The 26,835-nt window shown below is 48.5% G+C and overlaps 1 protein-coding gene across 2 annotated transcripts in view; it reads left to right on the top strand.

Moving 5' to 3' along the window:
* The window catches only part of Kcnj12 (potassium inwardly rectifying channel subfamily J member 12), a 49,430-nt gene extending 23,243 nt beyond the window's left edge, over positions 1-26,187 (top strand). Inside the window, exons 1-2 of one of the 2 annotated variants that reach the window (XM_076936703.1) lie at positions 19,549-19,803; positions 22,066-26,187. In XM_076936703.1, coding sequence (XP_076792818.1) covers positions 19,554-19,803; positions 22,066-23,405 — 1,590 coding nt within the window. In that variant the 5' untranslated portion in view covers positions 19,549-19,553 and the 3' untranslated portion in view covers positions 23,406-26,187. Of the gene's footprint in view, positions 1-19,548; positions 19,804-22,065 lie in introns of those variants that run through there. The other variant, XM_034505264.2, reaches the window with a different exon arrangement.
* The last annotated feature ends 648 nt before the right edge of the window (positions 26,188-26,835 follow it).

The following is a 26,835-nucleotide window of genomic DNA, read 5'->3' as shown; positions in this document are numbered from 1 at the left end:
ATTCTAAAACCAGCAACGTTGACAAGATTAACCACCACACCAGGTAGCCTTTTTTGTGTGTGGAAGGATTAAAGTGGGGGGAAACTTTGGTGTTTCGGGCATGCTTAAACTAAAATTTCTCATTTCTCTTGGCTTCTTGGAAGGCCAGCTAGTGGTATGGAAGAAGAGTCTAGCAGTTCTAGACATGGGTGAGGGTGTTCTAGAGACTGGACAGATATGTCTGAAAGGTATTCGATTGGAGAACTGAAGATGAGAGTACCTGTGAAAATGGACAGACAGACAGATGGACTGCCAGACAGGTGAACAGCCAGACAGATTCTCCAATGCTGGACAGAGGCCATGGAAAGAATGGCATGAAAAGAATCCTGCTGCTCTCTTAAATGCAACATCCAAGGGTGTTATTGCTACAGGACAGAACAGACCTTCCTAACAGGCCTTAAGCTGGGGCTCCTCAGGGGAGTCAGGCTCAGGCCTCATCCTGAGGGGAGGCCCTGACCTGGTAAGGGTAGCCTCAGAAAGCCAGGCTGGCCTGGTACTAGTGACAGAGGGCTCCAGGAGGTGGGGAATTGAAGGTGGGTATTAAAGGACCTGTAGGAGGAGTTAGAGACTAGAGAAGGTAGGGAACGTAGCACACAGTGAGGGAAGAGTAGGAAGCAGCTGTTCCAAGAGTTACTGAGGCTGAGGATTAACCGCCTTGGTATATGAAGAAGGGGAAGCCAGCAAGCTCTGTGTTGCTGAGCAGGACCGTGCCTCCCTGAGCCACTGGCTTCTCATCCTGTCAGCCTTTGTGAGCTCAGCTTCTCCCTCATCTCTCCAGCATGCTCAGCTTTAGCATTCTGCCCTTCAGAGTCCTGGGACACACCACACCACTGCCTGGCCTCAGGGCCTCTGTTGGTGTGTCCAGTTCTGGGTGTCTCTGTGCCTTGTTTTTTTCTGTCAGCGCTACTTGGCTACCCACCACGGACTTTCTGGTATACTGAGCAGAAGCAAGACCCAGGGGTATAAGGCCAGAGGGATGTGCAGGGTGCTTTGGAATGGAAACCTTGGAGGACTGAAAGGAGGAGGCGTCTCTGAGCTTGAAGGATTCACTGAGCTCTGACCAGCAGAGAAGGGAATTGTGCTAGGAAGGGCCTCTTAGAGACTGTGTTATGTGACTCTTGAGACACTGCAGGTCCTGTGAGCCTCCCTGGTATCTGGGCCCTAATTCTGTGCACTCTATCAAACACGTGAACCCTTTCTTTACAAAGAATATTCAGCATTCATTCTTTTAAAAATTTGTACATGTTTATGACATGTTTTGATTTTATTCTCTCACTACCACCTCCCTCCCAACATTTCATCTTCTAATTATTTATTATTATTATTATTATTATTATTATTATTATTATTATTATTAACCCCCAGTCCAGTTGCTCATAGGTGCACTGGAGATGGACAACCTACTAGCAGACATATCTTCAAAAAGTGACACTTCCCCCCCCTCCCCAGCAGCAGTATGAAACAGCCAGGCCGTGTCTCAAAGACATTTTTCGGCTCTCCTCTCCATCTTTTGGCTCTTACATGTCTTCTGCCTCCCCTTGGACAGGGTTTCCTGACCGTGGATGGGGAGGTTCCTACAGGCATCCCATCTGTAGCTAAGCACTCATGGTTACTTATTGTCTTAGGTACTTTTCTGTTGCTGGGAAGAGATACCGTGACCAAGGCAAATCAGATTAAAGACTTTATCGGGCTTACAGTTTCAGAGGGTGAATCTACAGCTATCAAGGCAGGGAGTATGGCAGCAGACAGACAGGCATGACACTGGAGCAATATATGAGAGCTTATATCTTGAGGTAAAATGAGGAGGCAGAGAGGGAAGGAAGAGAGAAAGGGAGAGGGAGAGGGAGGAGAGAGAGAGAGGAAGAGGGAGAGGGGGGGGAGAGGGGGAGGGGGGGGGGGGGGGAAGGGGAGGGGAGGAAGGGGGAGGAAGAAGGAGGGGGGAAGGAGGGGAAGGGGAGGGGAGGAAGGGGGATGGAGAGGGAGAGGGAGAGGGAGAGGGAGAGGGAGAGGGAGAGGGAGAGGGAGAGGGAGGAGAGGGAGGGAGAGCACACCAGCCAGTTGGGAATCATTTGAAACCTCAAAGCCAGTACCTAGTGACACACCTCTTCCAACAAGACCACACCTCCTAATCCTTCCCAAACAGTTCTGTCAACTGAGACCAAGTATTCAAACATATGAGCCTATAAGGCCTTTCTATTTCAAACCACAGTGTTTTCCTCCTTGGCCTCCATAGGCTTTTGGCTATATCATAATGCAACATGCATTTAGTCCAACTTCAAAAGTCCCCATAGTCTATCACAGTCTCAAGGCAGTATAAAAGCACAAAGCCCAAAGTATCTTCTGAGACTTAAGGCAACCTCCTAATTGTAACCCCTGTAAAATAATAAAAAAAAAAAAAAACAAATTACATATTTGCAGCATACAATAGAACAGAATATACACTACCATTCTGAAGGGGGTGGGGGGGCATAGTGAGGAAATACCAGACTGTTTAATAACTCCTATCTTCTGGGAGCAGAATTGTCCACTTATACAGAGTACCTCTGCTTAAACTCTTTAAAAAATATTATCTATTTTAATTAGCTTACAAACCCACAGATTTCTATAAGGCTGTATCTTTAGTTTTGACTAACCCATACCCTGTCTCTCCTGTCTGCCAACCCCACTTAACCTTTAGCCTGGAGGATTGTCCCTTCTGTGATTTCTTGTCACCTGTTTATCCCTTTCAGGTGTGTTGAGGGGCAGAGGGTTTTTCTCTGGGCAGTCCCCGTGTGCTGACTCACTAAGAGCCCATTGAAACCTCACCAGACAGTCATTGTTAAGGGTTTTTCTCTTGAGTTGTGAGATCAGGTTTCCAGATAGCTCTTTCCTTTCTCTGGTCTCTTGTCCCCCACCCCCGTACCTGAGCCTTTCTACCCCAGTGTGCCCACTCCATACTTTATTATCTCTGCTCCCTAACATGTTGCTCCCCCACCTCAGGCTTGTTTCTGGTTTTTCATTTGTTTGTTTGTTTGTTTTCTTATTGTTTTGTTTGCCTTCACATTAACTTCAAGTGATACATATAGAACAATGAGATTTGAAACCAGGACCAACATGCAAGAGAGAGCATGTGGTATTTGTCTTTCTGCGCCTGATGAACTCACTAGAATAAAATTTCAAGTACCATTCATTTGCCTGCAAATTTCATTATTTCTCTTTAGTCTTGAGAATGTCATACATGTATACAATGAAACATGATCGTATCCATCTCGATTTCCCCTCCAGCGCCCTCTCTATCTCTCAGCACCCCCCCTCAACTTCATGTCTTTTTTTGATATATATTTTACGAAGTCCATTTGGTGCCGCTCATCTGTTCATGGGTGTAGGGAGGATGGGAGGTCGACCAGTAGCCGCATCCTCAAAAAGGAGTGATTCTCTGTCCTTCAGCCGTTCTCCACTGCCAGTAGCTCCTCAGTCTAGGGTGGGGCCTGGAGGTCATCTCCTCTGTCTGTGCCAGAGTTTTGGCTTGATTGTATGTAGGTAACCACAGTCTCTGTGAATTCACATGGCATGTTCCCTGAAACTTGGGGTATGGGAATGGTATAGACATCCTGTTTAGAAATGAACACTCTGTCTTTTATTCTTGCCACTGTGACCAGCCACTCGTCTCTGCAGTGACTGTTGCTCACTGCATAATGAAGCTTCTCTGACCAAGACTAAGAGCAGCCCTGGTCTATTGGTAGAAACATAAATAGAAATTTGACAGCATAGCCATTTAGCAGAATAACAATATCAGGTTCTCCCCTAGGGTCTGTGACATCCTGAGCTATGGACTTTTGATCAGAATTTCAGTTCCAGGCATGAAATTCCCTCCTGTGGAGCAGGCCACAGATCCTATCAGAAAACGGTTAGTTACTCCACGACAGCTGGGCCATTCCTACACCAGTAGGCACATCTTGCTGGGAAGGTTGGTATTGCATCAAATGGTCCAGTGCTGGGTAAGACTATTGATAGCTTTTCCCCTCCCATCCCTGCATAACACCTTATAGCCCCATGAAAGCTGGCCGGCAGGGAGGAGCTTTCCTGGTCAGTTCAAAATTGGTTTCTGTGGGTGTACTTTTTGGGGGGTCTATTATCTACCACCCTCGTCATCCCCAACACTAGGTAGGAGAAAGAAGGTTAGAGAGGAAAGGGGGCATAGATGTCTTTAGACTACTTCCTGCTGATTTGGGGCATTGGGTTACTTAGGGCAAGTCCAATTTCTGTCATCAGGATAACCCCAAACAACACTACTGCAAAAGAACAAACCAGCAATAGCAAAAGTAGCAGTAGGGACCAGCAGCGGGGGAGCAGCCGCCAGCACAGGCCCTCTCGGGGTTCTCACATTTATACCCTCTCAAGAGTTCCCAGAATTTCAAAGATAAACTATCTGCAGCTGGCAAAAATCATGAGACAATCACAGATTTATCGACTGTGGATAATCTGAAGCAGCCCCATATTCCACAGCTGGGACTAAAACGAAAACATATTCACATAACATAACTGGTTTTTTAAAGAAACCAAAACTCTCACTACAGGTATCTCTATGTCCTGCAGCCAAAGGGTTTCTTCAGCGGCAGGGCCTTACAATGTAGTTATGGAAGTAACCAAGAGCCACGGAAATAGCATGTGGGTTTGTTTGTATTGAGATAGGGTTGCCCTTGGCTAGCTTGAAACTCAATGTGTAGACCAGGCTGGCCTCAAAGTCACAGAGATCTGTCTGCCTTTGCTGAGACTAAAAGTGTGCACCATGGTCCCCAGCTAGCCTGTGTTGTTTTGCAGACCCATGGGGTCTCCTTGACCAATATCTCCTAGGGATATTGTGTAGATACCTTGCACATTTCCACCCATGCAGGTAATTCTATTTGAACTCTTTTTTTTTTAAAGAAAGTTGTTTAGAAGTTAGCTTACTGACTGGTAGGTTCTCATGAGGCTATTTCATACATCCTTAGTTAGGGTTAACCCTCACTCTTCTCAGTCTTCCCCCCACATCCTGACTTAACCCATCAATCCCCAGCAATACCCTCTTTCATTTCACCTGTGTTCTACTACTGCCCCTCTGAGTATATTCATTTTTAGTTGAGTGGTGAGATGTTAGGCTTCCCTGTGGTTGTTCATACTTCTTCCTCTCCCCTCCTGGTTTCCTCCATCCTCCCATGTCCCTCCCCACTTCAGCCTTTCAGCCTCCAGCCTCCACCTCTTTACTTTCCCCTCCTATACTCTCCCACCCCTCCCTATATGCTCCCCCCACAAGGGCCCTTTCCCAGTTCCCAGGATTCCACTTGTGCTTCAATTTTAACACAGAACAGAAAGATTTAAGCTCTGCATATGAGAGAAGTTATCTCATCCAGTATAACTTCTCACAGTTTTACCCGCTTACCTGAAAATATCGTGGTTTCATCTTTCTTGACACCTAAGTAACATTCCGTTGTGTATGCCACTTAACACGCTTTTCTTATTCACCCACCTGTCGATGGACAGGATTCCGTTTCCTAGCTGTTGTGAACAAAGCAGCACTGAACATGAACCTGCAGACGTCTCTGTGGTAGGACAGAGAGGCCTTTGGGTGTGTGCCTAGGAAGGCAGAGCTGTGACATAGGGCAGTTTTAATTCCTGTTTTCTGAGACACCTCCAGAATGAGTCCCTAAGCATTTGCACTAGCTTCTTCTAGTTGGGTAGTGAAAAACAACGGTAAAAGGTTCTCCCCTCACCACATCCACGACAATGTTTGTTGTCATTTATATTCCTGATGATGGCGGTTCTGGCTGCCCTGAGATGGAATTTTAAAGTGGTTTTAATTTGTATTTTCTTCACTGTCTAGCTAAGTTGAGTGCATTTCTCATTCTTTTGAAAAAAAATTTTTGTTCTGTTCCTTGGCCCTTTTGGGGTGGGGGTGGGTTGTTGTTTTAAGAAAGAGTCTCTCTATGCAGTCCTGGCTGTCCTGGAACTACTAGTAGACCAGGTTGACCTCAAATTTACGGAGATCCTCCTTCTCTTGCCTTCCAGTGCTGGGATTAAAACCACGGACAACCATACCTGGCTAGCTTATTTTTCCTCATTGGGTTGTTTCTTTTCCTAAGGTTTATTTATTTATTTATTTATTTATTTATTTATTTATTTATTTATTTATTTTGAGTTCTTTGTCTATTCTAGATACAAATCCTCTGCCCCTAGATGGGCAGGCAAGCCTCTATGAGTTCGAGGCCAGCCTGTTCTACATCGAGAGTTCTAGGCCAGGACACATAGACAAATCCTGTCTCAAAAACAAAACAAAATCAAGTGTATAGCTAGAAAACATTTTCTTCCATACTGTGGGTTGTCTCTTTGCTCAGCTGACAGTTTCTTTCTTGCTACAGAAGCTTTTTAGTGTCAAGAGATCCAGTTTGCTGATGGCTGGTCTCAGTGCCTGTGTAGAAAGTCCTCACTTGTAGGTAAAGAACATTTCCTGACTTCCCCTCTGGCAGTTTCAGGTTATCAGATCTTTACCCCGAGGGCTTTGATCCATTTGAAGCTGAGTTTTGTTCAGCTTGGAAGTTGAGGATCAAGCTCCTGTTTTACAAGTTGAAATCCAGCTGTCCCAGCACAATTTGTTGATGTCTTTGTTCCAATGTGCACTTTTTGTATCTTTGTCAAAACAAGGTGGCCATAGTAGTATGCACTTATATCTGGGTCCTCATTTCTAAAGTATTGATCTCTGGGTTTTTGTGCCAGTACCATGACGTTTTTATTACTATGGCTGTGTAGTGTAATTTGATTAGATACTGTAAGGACTCCCACACTAGTCTTTGCTTTACTTTGACCATCCTTGGGTTTTTGTGCTGCCATGCAAACCTTTGAATCATGTTTCTTATGTCTGTGAAAGAATGGCATGGAAATTTATATTTGGATCACGTTGAATCTGTAGGTTGCTTTAGGTGGGGTGGTCATTTTCACAGTGCTTCTTCCAACCCATAAGCATCTCTCTCCCATGTCCTTCTGAATTTATTCCTTCAGTGTTTTCATCGTAGAGTTCTTTTCTGTCCATTGGCATGTAGGATCTTTTCGTGTTGATCTTGTATCCTGCTCCTTTGCTGAACATATTTCTTATCTCTTAGAGGTTTTAGTCCTCCCCCCCCCCAATCTAGAGGGTCTCTTATGTATATGATACATCTGCGAATGGAGATACTTTGACTTCTTTTCTGTTTACATCTTTTGCGTCCTTCTCTTGTTGCTCTAGCTGAGACTTCAAGCACTACACTGAACAAGAGTGGACAACCTGTCTTGCTCCTGTTTTTAGTCAGGGTGCTTTCCATTTTTCCCTGTTTAGTGCGGTGTTGTCATATGTTTATAATGTGTCTTTCATTATATTAGTGCTTCTACCCCCAGCCTCTCTGTGGCTTTTTATCATGAAGGGATGTTGAATTTTTCTAAAGTTCTTTCGTTTTGGTTTTTATGTCTATTGAGATGATCCTGTGATTTTTGTTGTTGATCCATTTATGTGATGAATCAACATTTATTGATTTTTTTTGTATGTATGTTGAACTATTCCTGTGTTCCTGGGATAAACCCAACTTGGTCATGGTGCTGTTTTTAAAACTAAAAACAATTATTTTATGTGTACGGATGATTTGCCTGGATGTATATTTGTGCACCACATTTGTGGCCAGTGTCCACAGAGTCCTAAAGAGGACACTAGATCTCCTGTGGGTATTCCTGTGGGTCGATCCCGTGGGATCTCTGGAAAAGCAGCCAGTATTCTTAGCTGGAGAGCCATCTCTGCAGCCCCATGAATGATTTTTTTTAATGTGATTTTTTGGTTTATGAGTATTGTATTCAGGATTTTCGTATCTATGTTCACCAGGGAAGATTTTTTTCTGTAATTTTCATTTTGTCTTTATCTGGTTTTGGCATCAGAGTAATACTGGCTTCATAAAACGAGTTTGGAAGCTTTCTTTCCTTTTCTATTTTATGAACTCATTTGAGCAGTATTGCTATTAGGTCTGATTTGGAGTTCTGGTAGGGTTCTGCAGTGACTCCATCTGTCTCCAGGCTTCTTTTAGTTGGGAGATTTTTTATTCTGCCTTAATCACGTTGCTGGTTATAGATTCATTTAGAGTATTTACTTCATCTTGGTTTAATTTTGGTATGTCAGATGCATCTAGAAAAAAAATCCATTTTTTTTTCCAATTTGGCAGAATATACATTTTAAGTACATTTTCATGGTTCTCTTAATGTCATTGATGTTTATTGTAATCTTCAGTGTTATTAATTTGGCTTCTTTTTACTCCTGTTGGTTGGCTTGGCTAAGGATTGTTTCGATTTGTTTATTTTCTCAAAGAACCAGCTGTTGTTTCATCAACTCTTTTTAAAAATGTATACCTATTATTTATTTATGAGTCTGTGTTTGTGTGTGTCTGTGCACATCTGTGTGGGTACCCATGGAGGCCAATAAAGGGTCTCAGATCTTCTTGGAGTGGAGGTACAAGCCGTTAGCTGTCCCATGTGAGTGCTGGGATTTGAACTGAAAGTCCTGAGCCACACGCTGTTTCTTTAGCCTTCAATTTGCTAATTCTTTGTTTTGTTTTTGTTTCTAATTTATGAATTTCTGTTCTGACTTTGTTAATTTCTTCTCATCTAGTCTTTGGGGTTTGGTTTATTCTTGCTTTTCCAAGGCCTTAAAATGGAACATCAGTGTATTTGAGATCTTCCCAATGTTTGATGTAGGCACACGTCACTAACTAAAAGCCTAGTCGCTAACACGTCGTCAGGCCTAACCTGAGACCAACCTCCTCAGACCGTCCTAGAGATTTAGATCCACTGTATTTTCATTTTCATTCCATTCTAGGAATCTATGATTTCCTTCTCGATTTCTCCAGCGACCTGTCTGTCATTCACTGGTGTATTACTCAGCTTCCACAAGTTTGTGTGCTTTCTGTGGTTACCAGTGCTGCTGATATCCAGCTTTAACCCATTGCGGTCAGGTTCAGGATACAGATGCCATTTCAATTTTCCTGGATTGGGGACTCACTTTGTATTCTAATTTGTGGTCAGTTTTAGAGAAGACCCCATGAGCTATTGAGAAGAATGTATACTTTTAATTGCTTGGGTGGAATGTTAACGTCCATATCTGTTAGTTCCATTTGATTTGTGATATTGTTTAATGTCAATGTTCCTCCACTTAGTTTTTGTCTGGATGACCAGCCAGTTGATGAAAGTGGGGTATTAAAGTCACCCACAGCCACGGGGGTGTTGGGGTTAGCTTGTGGCTTTATATTTGTTTTATGAAAACAAATATAAATACAGGGTGCACCTGTATTTGGTGTGTGTGTGTGTGTGTGTGTGTGTGTGTGTGTAACTGAAATGTCTTCTTGATGGGTAGCTCCCTGGTGAGTGTGAAGTGTTCCTCTTTATCTCCTCCGACTATGTGGGTTTGAAGTCTGTTTGTCAGATATTAGGATGGTCATGCTTTCTTATTTCTAGTTCCATTTGTTTGGAATTCGTTTTCCCACCCTTTTATCCTGAGGTTCTATCTTTGGTGGTGAGGTATGTTTCTTGGAGGCAGAAAAGAGATAGGTCACATTTCTAATCCTATCTGCTAGTCTGTCTTTTTTGGGGAGGAAGGGTGGTTTTGTTTAAGATTTTATTTAATATGAGTACACTGTCGCTGTCTTCAGACACACCGGAAGAGGGCATTGGACCCCTTCACAGATGGTTGTAAGCCACCATGTGACACTGGGAATTTAACTGGACCTTTGGAAGAACAGTCAGTGCTGAGCCACTGCTCCAGCTCCAAGGGAGGCAGTTTTAAGAAAGACTTTCTCTGTACACAGCCTGGCTGTCCTGGAACTCACTCTGTGGACCAGGCTGGCTTCAAACTCAGAGATCTTCTGGCCTTTGCCTCCTGAGTGATGGAACTAAAGGTGTCCTCCACCACCACCTGTGTCTTTTTATTGGGGAATTGACTCCATTACTACTGAGAGTTATTATTGAGAGGATTAATTCCTGTCCTTTTGTGGTGTTTTCTTAGATCTTTGATCACATGTCCTGGCTCTGTTTATTTATTCTCTGTGGCCTCTTGGACATGTTTATCCTTCTCTTCAGACTAAAGTTTTCCTTCAGTGGCCTTGGCTGTACTGACTTAGAAAAAAATAAATTCCTTAAATCTGGCTTTATCGTGGAAAGTTTTAATTTCTTGATTTTAACAGGTACATTTTCTGGTTATAATTAGTATATTTTCTGGTTATAATTTATAGTATAGATTGGCAGTTGTGGTGTTTTTTTTTTTTGTTTTTGTTTTTGTTTTTTTTTTTTTGAGACAGGGTTTCTCTGTGTAGCCCTGGCTGTCCTGGAACTCACTCTGTAGACCAGGCTGGCCTCGAACTCAGAAATCCGCCTGCCTCTGCCTTCCAAGTGCTGGGATTAAAGGCGTGTGCCACCACCGCCTGGCAGTTGTGGTCTTTTAAAGCATCTAATACACCTACCTTTTAAGGCTCCTCTGGTCTTACTCTTTCCAAAATAATCAGGTATTATCCTGATGGGCCTGCCTTCATGAGTGACCCATCTCTCATGCAGCTTTCAATACCTTTCACTTGTCTTTATCTTTAGCGTGCTAGTCATAATATGCTGAGGGGAGTTTCTTTTCCCATCCCATCCCTTTGTTGTTCCAAAGACTTCTTGGAACCTGGCTAACACTTTCTTTCTACTTGAGAAATTCTCTTCTTTGGCTTTATTGAAAATAATTTCTATGCCTTTAGTGCTATATTCTTTTCCTATTCCCATAACTGGAAGATTTTATCTTCCTGGGGTGTCCCAGAGGCTTCTGTTTGTGCTTTTCTCTTTATCGTGGACCTTCACTGGATGGTTCAGTCTGTCCTCTTCTCTTGCAGCCTCAGTGCTCTGTTTCCCATGATCCAGTCTGCTGCTGAGGCTTGCTCCTCAGTGCTCCGTTTCCCATGATCCATCCTGCTGCTGAGGCTTGCTCCTGAGCTTTTAATTTGGCTTATTGAGTTTTCATTTCCGACATAATTTCAGTTTGTTTTTTTCCTTCAGCAATTCTATCTCTCTATTGAATTCGATTTTCATATCTTGGATTGACTTCCTTCTTTCATTCAGCCATTTGCATTTGTCCTTCTGGAATATACTCATGCCATCTTTGGGTTATTGAAATATAATTATAATTATTTTGTAAAAAATTCTTTGTCTGGAGGTTCTTCCAGTTTTTTTTTTTTTTAATTATTTGGAGTCCTTGCTATGGGTTTAGTGATCTTTCAGAGAGGTGTCTCATCTCTGTTTTCATGCGTTGTTTGAGTTCTGCACTGGGGCTGACCCATCCGTTTGTTGGCTGAACTCTTTTTTTCTCCTGTAGTTTGTATGAATTCAGGTCTCCCCTTTTCTTTCTGTGGTGGCATTTGCAATGTTGAGGAGGGGACTAAAGTCATAGCAGGGTTGAGGCTCCATTTCCCTCTGCAGGTGTGGTGTTTAGGGCCAGAGATTCTGTCACCAGTCCCTCTCCGAGGTCAGATCTTGTCCTGTGTCAGCTCAGGCCTCCTGCTTGGGTCTGCAGCTTTCACCAAGCCACAGAATTCCCTATGTATCTATAATCTTATCTTCTGTCAGATCTGGTCCCCTCCTGGGCCTGTACCACCTCATGAAGAGAACAGCACACATGGAACTTCCTGTAAGTTCCTTGTTTTTTTTTTTTTACAGCTGAGTAATATTCCATTGAGTTTATACCACATTTTCCTTATCTACTCAGCAATTAATGTATCATTATCATTTGTTTGTTGTCTTATATGATAGGTTTTATAAGCAGCAATCAAAAACTTATAAAAGTTTTTGAAGATTTATTTATAGTTATTTTAGTGTGTGTGTGTTGAATCCCCTGGAGCTAGAGATACAGACAGTTGTGAGCCACCCAACATGGGTGCTGGATCCTCTGCAAGAACAGTCAGAATTCTTAACTGCTGAATCATTTCTCCAACTTTGATGAACTTTTTTTTTTTTTTTTTTTTTTTTTTTTTTTTTTTTTTTTTTTGGTGGTGGTGGTGGTGGTGGTGGTGGGTGCAGGGAGTGTTTGGAGTCAGGGTTTCTCTGTGTAACCTTGGCTATCCTGGAACTCACTCTGTAGACTAGGCTGGCCTTGAATTCAGAAATCCGCCTGCCTCTGGCTTCCTCCCCTGTCTCTCCAGTGGCTGGGATTAAAGGCATGTGCCACTGTTGCCCATCTAATAAACATTTTTATGTTGGCAAATTCTTCAGGCTTCTCCTTGGTCTGGCTGGTTCTTCTTCTCTCTTTAAGGTCCTTGCTCTTCTGTTCCCATACTAGGTGCTCAGGAAATGTCTGAGACTTAGATTGGTTAAAGTTTGAAAAGAGACACCAAGTAAGTTAGACTTTGGCAGGCCTTTGTCCCTTGGGCCCCTCTCTTGGGGTTCATACCCATCCGGCCATCTGATCCTCCTTCCTGTGGTAGGGGCTGGCCTGTGCCCTACAGGGGCCTGTGAGCTTTCTGGGTTGTGATGGGCAGAGTGCCTGGGCAGGAGGAGGTTTTCCTGTAGGCAATCCCCATGGGCTGACTCACTGAGAGCCCGTCCCAGCCCCATGAGACAGGTGCTATTATTAGTCTTGTTCCGGAGGTATGAAAACTGAGTTCAGAGAAGTGATGTGCCTTGCCCAAGGCTACACAGGAAGGGGCAGAAATTCAGTCGATTTGGCTGAAACTGTTTAAAACGTTCAAGTTCTATCATGGCTCTTGAGATCTGCATATCTCTTGGGATGGAGCCCAAGCTTGTCAGTATGGCATGCGGGCTTCTTTGTCCTCCATCTCTTTCGTCTATTAGTGTAACCTTGGAACAGAGCCCGTTTTCTTTGGAACTTGCAATGCATATTCACCTTCCCTGCAATTAGGATGGCAACAGTGTGCTCCTTCAGACTTTCTCAGCCCCAGGTCCTATAGTGTGCTGGGATGCTGAATCAGGAAGCCCCCAGGTTTGCCGGCAGGCCCAGGGAAGTTCAGAGGTGGAAGAGCTTGCCGCCCAGAGTAAGTCGCAGAGCTGGATTCTGCTACCAGATCTTGGGGACTCTGAGGGTCACAGGCATCCCTGGCATGCCCACCCTTGCTATTGTTTTGCTGTTTTAGTCTGGATGGTCTCTATGCCTGTGCACTTCTCCCAGGCCTAATGACATTCAGTTGGGATGCTCCTGAGTTCTCCACCATATTCCAGATTACCCTCACCACCAGGTTCCCAGGACTCTGGTATGGCTCTAATCTAGCTTCCTGGCCTTCTCCCTTGCTGGTAAGACATCCAATGAAATCTGAGGTCTACCCTGTCTTCTTTAAGTGACAAGTTCTGAGTTGGCATTGATCAGGCACAGAAAAGGTGGAACAGGAGCATGAGGGAGGAGCAGAGACCTGCTTCCCTGGGACACACAGCAAGCTAGAAAAGAACCCAGAGACCCATGAGATCCAAATGCTGGTCAGGTGTCCCTTACCCTAGGATGAGGCTTTGTAATTGTTGCCATCCTAGAAGAGGGTACTCAGAAGTTCCTGTCCTTTAATCCTTCTAGAGGCCTGGAGCCAAGGACACTCTGTCTCCCACCCCACCCCCCACCATCCCCAAAGGATGTTCTCAAGATAAAAATATCCTAGAAACATTCCCTGGCATCTGGTGCCCCTTGTCTACCCTGGTGGGGCCACAACAGAGCTCTAGCCCTGGTTTCAACCTCAGGTTCACAGGGCCCTGCCCACTCCTCCTGGTGGTCCAGCACAGCCAGCTGCTGGGGTTAGTGTGTCTCACTCATCTCCAGGCTTACTCAGTCAGAGCTTATGGGACATTCTCTGGGGCTCAGATGCAATAGGGAGCAAGGGGGCTGGGTCTACCCTGGAAAGATGCTGGGTATCTTCCAAGGGATATCCAGACAGAGACCTGGAACCTCTTTTCTGTTCTCAGCTGTCCAGGTGGGAACACATCTGGGGTGTCACATCCGAACCAACCCTCTTCAACACTGGCGAGGACCTTACTTGCTGCTGTGTGGCTGCTGCATGCCAGGAGTGGGAGCTAGGGTTCTGCTTATCCCATGACACTTGCTGAGGTGTGTGGAGTCTGAAGCCAGGGAAGGGCCTCTCTAGATCACCGTTTGCTGATCATGCTGCCTTTTATTCCTTGCTGGGCCAGGCCCTGTTCCCCGCCCTGTGCCTGGCTCTCACTTCCTGGTGGCATGCTCAGTTTCATGGGAATATTGGCTGGAGACCCGCAGTGTCACCTGAGCCTCAGGAAGTACCTGCCTGCTCCAGAGCCTTGGCTCCCAGGCTTAGCATGACAAGAGGCTTGGGCCAGCTGAGCCTTGCCCTTACTGGCTGGCAACTGTTTTGGGCCCAACCCTCAAATCTAGGGAGCCTTGCTCTGTGTTCCCAGGCTTCTAATCTGGGGTGGTGACTACTCCTGGGAATGCACTCCTGGTGAAAGGAGGGGCCAGTTTATTGGTAGGATGCTTTAGCTACTGCAGGGTAGGATGAGGTAGGGGTCCCGGTCAATGTATCCATAAATCTGAGGCCACCACTCCCTGGTTCAGTTACCGTGGGCAAGTCACTTCTTTGTAACAAGCCTCAGTTTCCTTTTATAGAGAGGAACAATCATGAGAGCTGGAGTTGTGGGTCTGGGGCAAGCCCCAGGAGGGAGTCAGCTTGAGAGAGCCTGAGACTAGCCAGGTGACCAACCGGAAGTAGGGAGAACAAACTGTTCACAGCTCTCACCCCTGACTCTCCTGAACTTTCTTCGGCTTCTAGTTGTCCTGTGGTAGTCATCTCCATATGGAGTTCTGATGTGGGTAACTGGAATACAGCCTAACCTCATAGTCTTAATTTCCTGGTATGTCCAGGGGGAGGAACCATCCTTCAAGGCTGGGCTATCATGAGTAGAGGCCACAGATCCAAGCACAGTTTGGACTGACAGTTCACAGGCAGGATGTCCCTGCCAGGGACATTCCCAGTTGTGTGACATTTGTCCCAGTCTCCCGAATCTTGGTTTCTTAGGGTAGAAGGGCCGAGAGGCAAACAGTGGGTGTAAGGCATCACTGAAGATGGAGAGACAGGGGAAGTGACTCCCCCAGGGCCACACAGCTTGTAAGTAGAAGATCCCCGATTAGCATCTAACTCGGTGTCTCCAAAACTACCATTGGTGCTTGCCCCAGAGGCTTAGAATGTGGGGGTGACTCACCAATCATTTCTTCAATCCCAGCCAGAAAAGCCAGTGTGACAAAGCAGACTTGGGCGTCCCCATGAACTCTGCCTGGGAGGCGGAGAAGGTGACAACATCTCAAGGTCCTGGCCTCAGAAGCTCTCAGAGCCCTTTGCATCGTCTTCTCCCCAAGTCCACTTGGCAGATAGGTTGGCAGGCAGGGGTCCCTTTGACAGACGGAAAACTGATTCTGGACACTGTATGATGTGTGTGTGCCCAGGCAAGCTCCTGTCTGCCCCTTTGAAATGGTTCCTGTGCTCCGATTCACTTTCCTATCTGTTCATCTATGCCACTCACCCAACCCCGCCCCCCTGTACTCATTCATTCACTCGCCCACACGCCAACCGTGGAAATACCATCCATCACACTATCCACAGCTGTCTGGGGGTGGTATTGGGGAAGTCTATCAGGAGTAGCTTGAACACAAGCATAGCACCCCAAGCCTCTTCATGACCCTGGAGACATTACCGTTTTTTCTGAAAAGGGAAGGGTAGTCATTCCAGTCCTGTGCCCCCATGAGGATTCTGCAAGATGATGTGTGTGAGGTACTTACCCCATGCCTGGCATGCACTGTGGTTCTCTCCATCATCGGGGGAGGTTTGCTTGTTCTGCCCTGGTCCAGCGGTGGTGTCCTGGTTTGAGCTGCCCTGCTGTGAAGGCATATGGGGTGAGAGTTATGACTTCTGAGCCATCTGAGCAGGGCAGCAACATCTACAGTAACTGTTTAGCTCACTGTAGGTCTAGGAGCGACCAGGGGCCCCATCCCTCCCAGATGGTATCGAGGGCTAGCCACAGCTGCTTGGTTATTCATAAAGACGGCAGCTGCAGCTTGGCACTAGAGACAGCCCCAGGTGTGGTCGAGGTCCGGATGTGTACTTGGATAGTTCACCATCCAGGTGCTTGATGGTGTCTCCTCTCACTCCTTGTTGGTGCTTTCTCCCTACTTACCTGGCGTTGGTATCCATCCAGTAGCCCCAGACACCCCGTCTACCTGACATGTGTCCTCATGCCCCCACCTCCCACACTTACCTACTTTCTACCCCTCTCCCTGCTGACCCTCCCCACCTCACCCCACCCACACACCCATCCGTCCATTCATCTGACCACCAGAACACCCATCGGTCTCATCATCTGCTCTAATTTGTTAGCTGCCCAACCCTTCCATTCATTACTCACTTCCTTTACCCATTCATCTGCTCAGCCATCCATCCACCCACCCACCAAACCACCCAGTATCTGGTCACTCCTCTCTAGACACCCACACATTTGTCAGCCCAGTTTATCCATCCATCTGCTTGACCACCCACCTGTGCATATATCTGTCTCCTCATTCATGTCTCTAGCCCCTCCTCACCCTTCCAGTCTGAGATTTTGCCTTTGTCTTTGCATCTGAGTAGGAACATTTCTCGGGTTCTCTGTGTCAGGGCCTGCAAGTAGCCTCTCTGGCCTTGGAGGCTGACTGGAGGTGACTGTAGGATTAGAGCGACTCTAGGAATGTACAGGCAGCTTCTGGCCCTAATGGGTAGAAACCAGGACAAGAAAATCCAGGTCTTCATAGAATGGGTGGGAGATGAGAGAAAGGGCGAGGCACAATTTGGGGAAGAGGTTCTGTACTGTCTTCTTGCTGGTATGATCATCCCGGAGGGGATGGAAGTTGCGGGTCACAGAGGCTTTGCGGAAGAGAGACACTAGAGGATCTGTGAGGAGAGTCCAAGAGACGAGTTACCAGCACAGGTAGCTTCATGGGAGGCAAGCTGACGAAATCCCAAAGGGGAGTAAACACTGAGGTGAGGCAGAGAAGGAACAGATAGAGAGGGTGAGGGAGGACATGTTATTGATAGTGTTACTGCTGGGGGCGGGCAGGTGACTGGAGCTAGAACAAGCTGGAAATCTAACTGGTTGGAGATTCCCAGCTGAGGATCCAGCCAAGCTGACACATGGAGCACGTGCTTCTCATGCCTGGGGTGGGGAGTGGAGCCATCTACCCACTTAATCTCGGTGGTTTTGGGTCCCAGCCTGCCCCGTGCCTGGGCAGAATGTGGTCTAATGACCAGAGAGCTTTTAGGCTGCAAGAATCAGGGCAAAGACTCTGAATGGTGAGAGCCGGGGGAAGGGAGAGCAGCACTCACCTACCCACCCCTTGGGTTATTTTCCCCAAGCCTAGCATAGGCTTGAAGCAGGAGTCTAGCATATGCACTGATCCTGAATGTTTGCAGGGGATGGGGGCAAAGGTTGTCTGAAGATTTGACCAGGAAATCTGACTTGGAAAAATGGCCAGGGAATCACCTTCTCAGATCTAAAGAAGGAAATATCAGCTGCCTTGACAGCTTCTCATCCCCTGCACACCCATACTGAGTGTTTACCAGCCTCCTTACTGGTCTATGTGCCCCTAGCTCTAGCCAGGCCATCTCTGCAAGTGCCGCTTTCTGTGGCCTGCTACCACAGTTACCTTCTGGGCAGGACCTGGCACAAGGGAGAACTTTGTGCCTACTGCTTGCCTGCTCTCTCATTTCCTTTGTGATGAAGGAGGCAGGGAGCCTCTCATGCTAAGACAGATAGGTAGTGGCTGAATTAGCTGCTCCTGGATACAGTGGGCAAAAGCTCTGTGGTTGATTATTGAAAATGGCCACAGGCACAGGTGGAAGGAAAAGGCCTCAGCCTACCCCACGCTTGCCTTCCCAGCACATGTGACCTCCAAGGGGTCTTTTGATGTGGGAGCTTAATTAGGCATACCACGTCCCTTAAAATTCTGCTGCTGTCTGCCAACTTGGGGGCAGTTTGTATTGTATATTTTATTACCAAATGGGATTGTGGGGTCTGGAGAACTGGTGCTGGAGTATGGTGTCACCGAGTCTGCCCTCAGGACCTGAGGTAATAGATGTTGCTGTCACTTCGGCTTTCCAGTGCAGAAACTCCACTCCCTAGTGCTGTGTGGCCCTTGACAAGTGACTCAATCTCCCTAAGCTTCAGTCTCCTCCCTGGAAAAGGGGTTAACCGTCATGGTCATCACAGGGATTAAATGAGTGAGCATGGGAGACTTTCAGAAGAGCACCTGTCAGGTAGCAGCACTTGAAAGATTTTGACTCTTTGTTCCTCATTCTGGAGGAGCCTGAGGGAGAGGGCTCACCTGGTGTTCCTCTTCCAGGGCTCACATCTTTGCAGTCAGCATCTTGCTGACATTTATAAATATGGGCCCAAGCCTTGTCCCAGTTCCTCCCGGATATTAGCGAAACCTGAGGTGCCCGGAGTCTTGGAGACAGGCATGGGATGTCCTGCTCCATCCGGAGGTACCTCCCAGTGACTCCCAGGCTCCACCCTAGGTTAGGTGGCAGCTCTTTTTGCTCAAAGCTCCAGTCCTGGCCCCAGCCAGTGCTCCAAGCTTACTGGAGGCTGAGAGGCTGTACCTGCAGATGCCAGGACGAGAAGCTGGTCTTAAGCCTGTAGGTCCAGGACAGGTCATTTCCTCCTGTGGGGTCTGTTGTCCACTGTGCCTGGTTTTGCTTTGAGTGCCATCCAGTTGAGACTCTCCTTGTCTAGTTCAGGTACTGTACTCTACCGAGTCTCCCCATTCCCTCTTGGCAGTGCCCCGAACTCCCACCGGCCAGCCTGGGCCTTGCTAACATGGTTCTTGCTGTTGGCTTGTTCCTCCTTTAGCCTCAGCTTCTCCACCTATGAAGGGGATACCGGACTCTTTTCTTACTTAGGCCTCTTCAAGTGAAACAAATTCTCATTCCTTTTCTTCCCTAGTCTCTGCACAGCCCATTGAGCACCAGCCGGCCAGCCTGCTTGTCCCCTGCTGAAACTCTGCCCTCTGGTTCTCAGAGACCTTTAGCACCTTCTTGCATAAGGCTTGACACTTGGTCTGTCTGTGATGCTTCTTTCTGCTTCTGGGTCTTCCTTTTGGGTCTGTCTTCATCAAGCCCCAAGTGAGGGGCGTCCACACCCTAGGGCTCTGTCTGCTTCTGATGCTCACGCATACTCTCTTAGTGTTTGGGAACAAGTGAATTCACTCAGGATCCGTTTCTGGCTCAACGTATGGAACAGGCATAAACTTTAAGTTGATTTTCTCTGTGGTGTGGGTGGAATATCAACAGAAGTGGGCGTTCTCAGGTCTGTGACGATGCCTAGGTGGCTCTAGGAATGGCTGCGGCATGGGAGGGTTGGGCCAGAAGCAAGGCTGCTTTCCTGGAGCAGGGTTCTAGACTGGGATCCCCAGTCTTTTGATTCTTGTGATTCTGTTCCCTGCAGGCCAGCTGCTGCTCATAGCTCGAGCCAGAACCTCCATGACCCGCTGGACGTCCCTCAAGGCCTCTAGGCCACACAAGCCTGGCTCCAGGGATCTGGCAGCCTCCCCACGGCGTCTGAGTACCCCAACCTTGGCCACCTTCCCTTGGAAGGCTGAGGAACCCGGGGCTGAGATGTCTTCCCAGAATGGTTCCCGGGTTCCTCAGCCCCGCCAACCCTCTGCCTCCTGGCCTAGACAGAAACAGCATCCAACATTACAGCTCCGAGCCCCAGCTACACAGGCCCATGGTGAGGTGGTCAACTGATACAGCTGTAGGGGAGGATGTCAGACTGAGGACAGGTGGTCCTGTAGAGCCTGAGGTTACATGGTAGGACACTTTGCATTAGACATGAGGTTTAGATCTTGGCTCTCCTGTTGGAGACCGTATGTCTTGGCTGGGAGTACCTTTACCCTTTAGAAGCCCTCCATGGCCATTAGAGGATGACTTGAGGCTCCTGGCTGTGTTTGCCGCATGCCTGAAAAACTCCTTCCGTGGCTCTCAAGCTTCATGGCTGTGTCTGTGTCTGCCAGGCTGCAGGACTCAGTAGCACTGCGGCTCATGACAGAGACTCCGGGAGCCCTTCCTGAGCTGTCTGGTCCACTGGTCTCTACCCATGCCTCTGTGTTAGTGGCAGAGTCTGCAGGCCATGTCCCTCTGAGCCTCTGATGTAGATGTAGCCAGAGATGGTGCTGTCTAGATGGGGTTGAATTCCAGCATTGCTATTTCTGCTTACAGGCATTGGGCAAGTGTCTTCCTGTTCTGAGTTCTGAAAAATGGGGCAGAGCCACCCTCAAGGGTCCAAGGGCAGGAAGTTTTGATAGCATCCAGCCTGCCCCAGGTGCCCAGCTACCCTGGGATCTTCTGGGATCTCTGTCTTCCTAGTGATGTCAGATGATCGAGGGCTCTGAGGCTTTATTGGGCTCTAAATTGACTCGTCATTGGGTAGGTCTTGGGGTGGATGGCATCCCTGTGATGAGGAGACACGGCATGTTCAGCTCATCAGTGTTCTGCTACAACAGTGGTCACTCACTTTCAGCTCAGCCTAGTTGAGACAGGCTAGAGTCTACAGGGCCAGGCATGCTGTGATCCCTGGGTTAGCCTAGCACCAGCCATTGTGGAGCAGCGGGGGGTGTATAAAGCCTGGGCCTGAGAAATGGGTTTGCTCTGGCCATCACACCATTCTTCAGGCCTTCCCTGGGAGGACTGTGTGCTAGGCTGGCCCAGAGTTATGGTGTTCCCTGTAGGAGGTCATGGAAGCAAGTGACACTTGTGGGGGCTGTGGTCTTATGGTCCACAGCGGAGATGGGAGAAGATGTCTGTTCTGAAGTTAGGGCAACCCTAAGAGATTCAATCTGGCTGTCTACTCTAGAGCTACCCTTTATATCATATGACCCCACAATAGAAAAGATATGGGTGTAGCCTAAGGGTGCTTAGTGGGTGCTCTGGGATTCTAGAGGATGAGCAGAGTGAGCACTGAGTGTCAGACATAATGAGGCTGGGGGCTTGGCAGCTGTTTAGACCTGGGGTAAGGCAGTGGGCGATATAAATGGACCGATGTGAGGGAGCTGGTCAGTATTCCACATGAGGATCTGTGCTGGAGTGTGCAGTGTGTGGGTCAGGACCATGTGTGCATTACTTCTAGGGCATGAGGAAGTCTGTCATGACATCATGAGAACAGAGTCTGGTGTACAGCAGCATGGCTGTGGGAGAGGGTGTGGGGGGATCATGGGGGGAGTACATGGAGCCTTTGTGTGAGAGAGAGTGGGGGTGGAGCATGTGTGTGTGAGAGAGAGTGGGGGTGGAACGTGTGTGTGAGAGAGAGAGAGTGGGGGTGGAGTGTGTGTGTGTGTGTACGCGCACGTGCGCGCGCACATACACACACACTTAAGTAGGGAGCAGGTGTGGGGGGCAAGGGAGTGTGAGGGGTGTGTGTGTAGACAGCAGGGGTGGGATGGGGAAGTGTGAAGGGGTGTGAAGAGGAGAGCTTGTGTGTGTGTGTGTGTGTGTGTGTGTGTGTTGGGGATCACGTTCGGCTGGGTAACAAGGCGGTAGGACTGCCTTACTGACCTTGTGGCTCCCAGGGTCAGTTGGCTCTAAGTAGGGGAAGGATGGGATTCGACTTGGTGCCTTTCAGGCTTCTGGTGCCTGTCATGGGGGGCTGGGAGGTAGGCAGATGAAGTGAGGCTGGTGAGATGACCCCTGCCTTGGTCCAGGCTGGAGGTGACCAGGGTTTGGGCTACAAGGGTCAGAGAAATATAAATAAATATGTAGTGAAAGCAAAGCCTTTGGGATAGGAGCTAAAGAGATGAGAAGAAGCCAAGGTTTCTGGCTGGAGCTTCTGGGAGCCCAGGGAGACTGTTTTCCAAGCTGTGAAGGAGGACTGAGAAGCCGGCTTCAAGTGGGAGGGAAGACGGGGGATCTGTGGTGACTAAAGGGAGGCTGTGTCTGTCAGTTACTGTCATGGACCTGGATACCTGCCCAGACAGACCTACTGTCCTCTCTTTTGCAGAAGTGCCCCCACCTGGAGTCAGCCTGGGGGCAGGCCAGGGTCCACCAGACCCCGGGATGACCGCAGCCAGTCGGGCTAACCCCTACAGCATCGTATCATCAGAGGAGGACGGGCTGCACCTGGTTACCATGTCAGGCGCCAACGGTTTTGGCAATGGCAAGGTGCATACACGGCGCCGGTGCCGCAACCGATTTGTCAAGAAGAACGGTCAGTGCAACATTGAATTTGCTAACATGGATGAGAAGTCACAGCGCTACCTGGCTGACATGTTCACCACGTGTGTGGATATCCGCTGGCGCTACATGCTTCTCATCTTCTCTCTGGCCTTTCTTGCCTCCTGGTTGCTGTTCGGCATCATCTTCTGGGTCATTGCTGTCGCCCACGGAGACCTGGAGCCAGCCGAGGGTCGTGGCCGTACACCCTGTGTGCTGCAGGTCCATGGCTTTATGGCAGCCTTTCTCTTCTCCATTGAGACACAGACCACCATTGGCTACGGGCTACGCTGTGTGACTGAAGAGTGCCCGGTGGCCGTCTTCATGGTGGTGGCACAGTCCATTGTGGGTTGCATCATTGACTCCTTCATGATTGGTGCCATCATGGCCAAGATGGCACGGCCCAAGAAGCGAGCACAGACTCTGCTTTTCAGCCATAATGCCGTGGTGGCTCTGCGTGACGGCAAGCTCTGCCTCATGTGGCGTGTGGGCAACCTGCGCAAGAGCCACATCGTAGAGGCCCACGTGCGAGCCCAGCTCATCAAGCCCAGGGTGACAGAGGAGGGTGAGTACATCCCACTGGATCAGATCGACATTGATGTTGGCTTTGACAAGGGCCTAGACCGGATCTTCCTGGTATCACCCATCACCATCTTGCACGAGATTGATGAGGCTAGCCCACTGTTCGGCATTAGCCGTCAGGACCTCGAGACAGATGACTTTGAGATTGTGGTCATCCTAGAAGGCATGGTAGAGGCTACAGCCATGACCACACAGGCTCGCAGTTCCTACCTGGCTAATGAGATCCTATGGGGCCACCGCTTTGAGCCGGTGCTCTTCGAAGAGAAGAACCAGTACAAAATTGACTACTCACACTTCCACAAGACCTACGAGGTGCCATCTACACCCCGCTGCAGCGCCAAGGACCTGGTGGAGAACAAGTTCCTCCTGCCCAGTGCCAACTCTTTCTGCTACGAGAATGAACTGGCCTTCCTGAGCCGGGATGAGGAGGACGAGGTGGCTACAGACCGGGATGGCCGCAGCCCTCAGCCTGAGCATGACTTTGACAGACTGCAGGCCAGCAGTGGTGCCCTGGAGCGGCCCTACAGACGGGAGTCAGAGATTTGAGTGCCCTTGGCTTAGATGCAGCACCACCCTGACCACAATAGGTCTCATGTCCCTTGGGGACCTGCGTTTGAGCAGAGCAGGCCAAATGCCTCGGGTCACAGACTCAGTAGCATCTTAGTCTTTTTCATGTTTTTTCCGCAATAGCTTGGGAAAGTTGGCGGGAGAGGGAATGGCCAGAATGACCAGCTCATGGTCTCAGAGGTTGATGTATACACATGGGCAAGGAGGTGACTTCTTGGGGTAGGGTTGCACAGGAGTTGGGGACTCTGCTGGAGACCTCGGGAGCAGGTCCCAGCCCTGGTGGGAGGAGGCTGGGTATGTACACTTCATTGGTTTTTAACTCGGGTAAGACTGTTTACAAACAAAAAACAAAAAAAACCACAAAACGCAAGAAAACACTAACAGGTGGTTCAATTTTTAAAATTCATGGTGTGGGGACAGTTGGAATTCTCCTCAGCGCTGCCAGACAGGCAGCTGGACAGAGAACCCTGAAGGTTCTCAGAGGTTTGGCTTCTCCCTCACGTGGGCCAGGGCCCTGCAAGTTGTCATTCTTAAGGATGAATCAGGCTGCTTGTGACCATGTTAACGATCCTAATAAAGTGTCTGGATGTCTCTGGGGGTGGGGCCCACTAGGGTGAATCTGGCTTGCTCTTCTGTTTGACGATGTACCTCAGCTGCCTCAGGGCTGGGTTTAGATCCCCCCTCCCCAACTCCGTGCTTCTGTTGTGCTTCACTCCCTGTCTGCCCCAGGTCTCCACCCCTTGCAGCAAGGGGCATAGGAAACACCAGAGTGGGTGCTTCTTAGAAAAGGACACTCAGGAAATTAGCATGGGGTCTGGGTCCCACATTCCCCGGAAGTGGGTCAGCCCCACCCCGCAGCTGGACTCACAGCTTGGGTTGTGCCTTAGAGACTCTGGTTGTCTGGCTTCTGTCATTTCTGGTTTTCTCAGACTTGTTTAATCTTCCCCTACTGCCCCTAACTCCACTCATGAAACCCCCACAGGCCGCTCTGAAGTTGCAGAGACCTCTCTGCCCTCTCACAGCCATGTCCCTGCCTGTCTTGTCTCACACTCCTCGGGCAGGATGAGGAAGCCCTGCTGGCCCCAGCCAGTCATCTCCTGCTGGAAGTCAAGAGTCTAGGAGAGGAGAGAAACACCCCTCTCCCCAGCCCCATCCCACACCAGCCCCCTGCCACCATAGAAATGACCAGAGAAAATGTCATAAAACAAAGAATTTCTGTCTAACCTTTAGGGACCTGTGGTGGAACTTTTCCTTCCTGAGGCCCATGGAGTCTTCCCATAGTGCCCAGTCAGGGAGACCTGAGGTGGGCTTGCTCCCAGGCATCTAGCTTAAGATTCCATGCTAATTTCTAACCTAGGAGATCCCCTAGGACCTGCTACAGAGGCATGAGCTCCTTTGTGTTCTTGGCCAGACCTCTGCCACCAAATCTCACTGACTTTTCTAGCTTTGGCCCTGAGGCCTAAGGGTGCATTCAGCCTGGGAGTGCATGCCTGTCACTCACCTCTCTAGCCAGTTGTCAGGGCTAGGGAGGGGCAGAGGGTGGGTCCTGGCTACTGGGTGCCACTGTGGGAGCCTGGGCACCTGTTATTCTTTCTGTGTAGATGGGCCTGTATCCAGAACAGGGTCTAGGGGCTTCTGGTCTCCCAAGGCCTGCTCCCAGCTCATCTCAGTGGCCTGAAGCATTCAGAACTCTAGCCAGCCCATCCTCCTCCAGTCCCAGGCCTGGCAGAATGGTCCAGTCCCTGGGCCCTGCTGGAGAGCAGCTCAAGCTGCCTTTCATCTCTGCCAAAGGCAGGCAGATGCTGTATTTTCAAATTCTCCTGCCCTCTTTTTTCCTCTTTCCCTGTATTTATTTATTGCTTGTGCTAAAGACCAAACTAGCCCCCCTCTTTAGTGTACCTAATGGGGGAGGCCACTGAGAGGGGAGCTATGTGCCTGTGCCAAGCAGGAAAGCTTGGCCCCTGGGGAGTGCATGAGAAGGAAAACCAGGGTGTGTGTGCACACATGTACAGACGTGCTCGCACCATTGTCTCCCTCTGTGTGATACTTGGTATACAGGTATATGGTATACACAGGTGTTTGTGTACAGGTAGTCTGTGTCTGCCCACAGGTATGTGTGTGCTTGTTTTTTTTTTTTTTTTTTGTTTGTTTGTTTGTTTTTTGTTTTTTTTTTAATTCGGGTAAGGTGGGTTTAGTGCTCACCAACCTGAACTGGTCAGGTTGGATGCTGGCCACAGACACGATCACCGTCAGACTTGAATTCCTGCCCTGCCCTGGTTATGCAGGCTGTACGCAGTGTGCATCAGTCTGAGGAGTCTGATGGTAAGTAAGGCTCTGCAGCAGATCCTGTCGGAGGCCATGGATGCATCTGTGTGTGTGTGAACATGTATGAGTGTGTGGAGGTCCCAGGATGTGTGTATGTGAATGTCAGTGGCATGGGTGCTGTGTGCAGCATGAGAGAGAGAGAGAGAGAGAGAGAGAGAGAGAGAGAGAGAGAGAGCGCTGCACAGGAAGAAACAGCTGCCCTGAGCCCATCTGGTGCTGTGCACCTGGTCCTTGTCTAGCCGAGGGCCTGGGGGCAGAAGAACACACCATAGGGAGGCCCTTGTATGGGTATCTGCCCTGTGTGAGGTCATAGAATGTTAAATCTATTTTAAATGGTGAAACTGGAGAATTTTCATGTTATTTTCAATACATAGTGGTATCTAAAGATGTAGGCAACGAGACTAGACCACATTAAATGCATTTTGATCTCTTTGAATGCTATCGTGTTGAGATGTGTGTCTCACCGTCCTCTGCCTGCCTCTCCCACGTGCCGAGCAGTTACACTTCCTGGGGCCCCTGCAGATGGACCATGCACAGGGCTCCCTGGGGCTTGTCCTCAGGGGCAGAGAGGACATGACAGCAGCATCACTCCTCTCAGACCCCAGGGCAGTCATTCAGTCTTTTCCACGGACACTCCCCACCTCTCCACTCACTGCCTCTGCCTCATTCTTTACCTCTTTCTTCCCTGACCTCTTTCCTTCCGCACAGGAGCACTGAGCATCATCCATTCCTACAGCCATGTCTAGGGCACTCCCAGAGCTCCTTCGGATAGAGGAAGCCTAGCCCTGAGATGGGCAACCTTGTTTACTCTACAAGAGGGGAGAAGAGGGTTGGGGACTTAAAGAAGCCCTTCCCCAGCACAAGTCAAATTGATGACACAATGAGGGTGGGGTTGGAGCTGAGAATAGAATGCAGACAAAGGCTGTTGGTAGGACTTGTATCAGTTTGGTTTCTGGAAAGTGTTTTCATTGTGTCAAAGCTTCAGACTCTGGGATCTCTATGGCCAAAGCCTGTGCTTTGGGAACACCTTCCTTTGTCCAAATGGTTTCAATGAGTAGATGGATCTCTAATCCTCTACCTCAGC

This window comes from Arvicanthis niloticus, chromosome 6, assembly GCF_011762505.2.
Source record: "Arvicanthis niloticus isolate mArvNil1 chromosome 6, mArvNil1.pat.X, whole genome shotgun sequence".
NCBI lineage: Eukaryota > Metazoa > Chordata > Mammalia > Rodentia > Muridae > Arvicanthis > Arvicanthis niloticus.
This window is presented reverse-complemented; position numbering and strand designations above follow the sequence as displayed.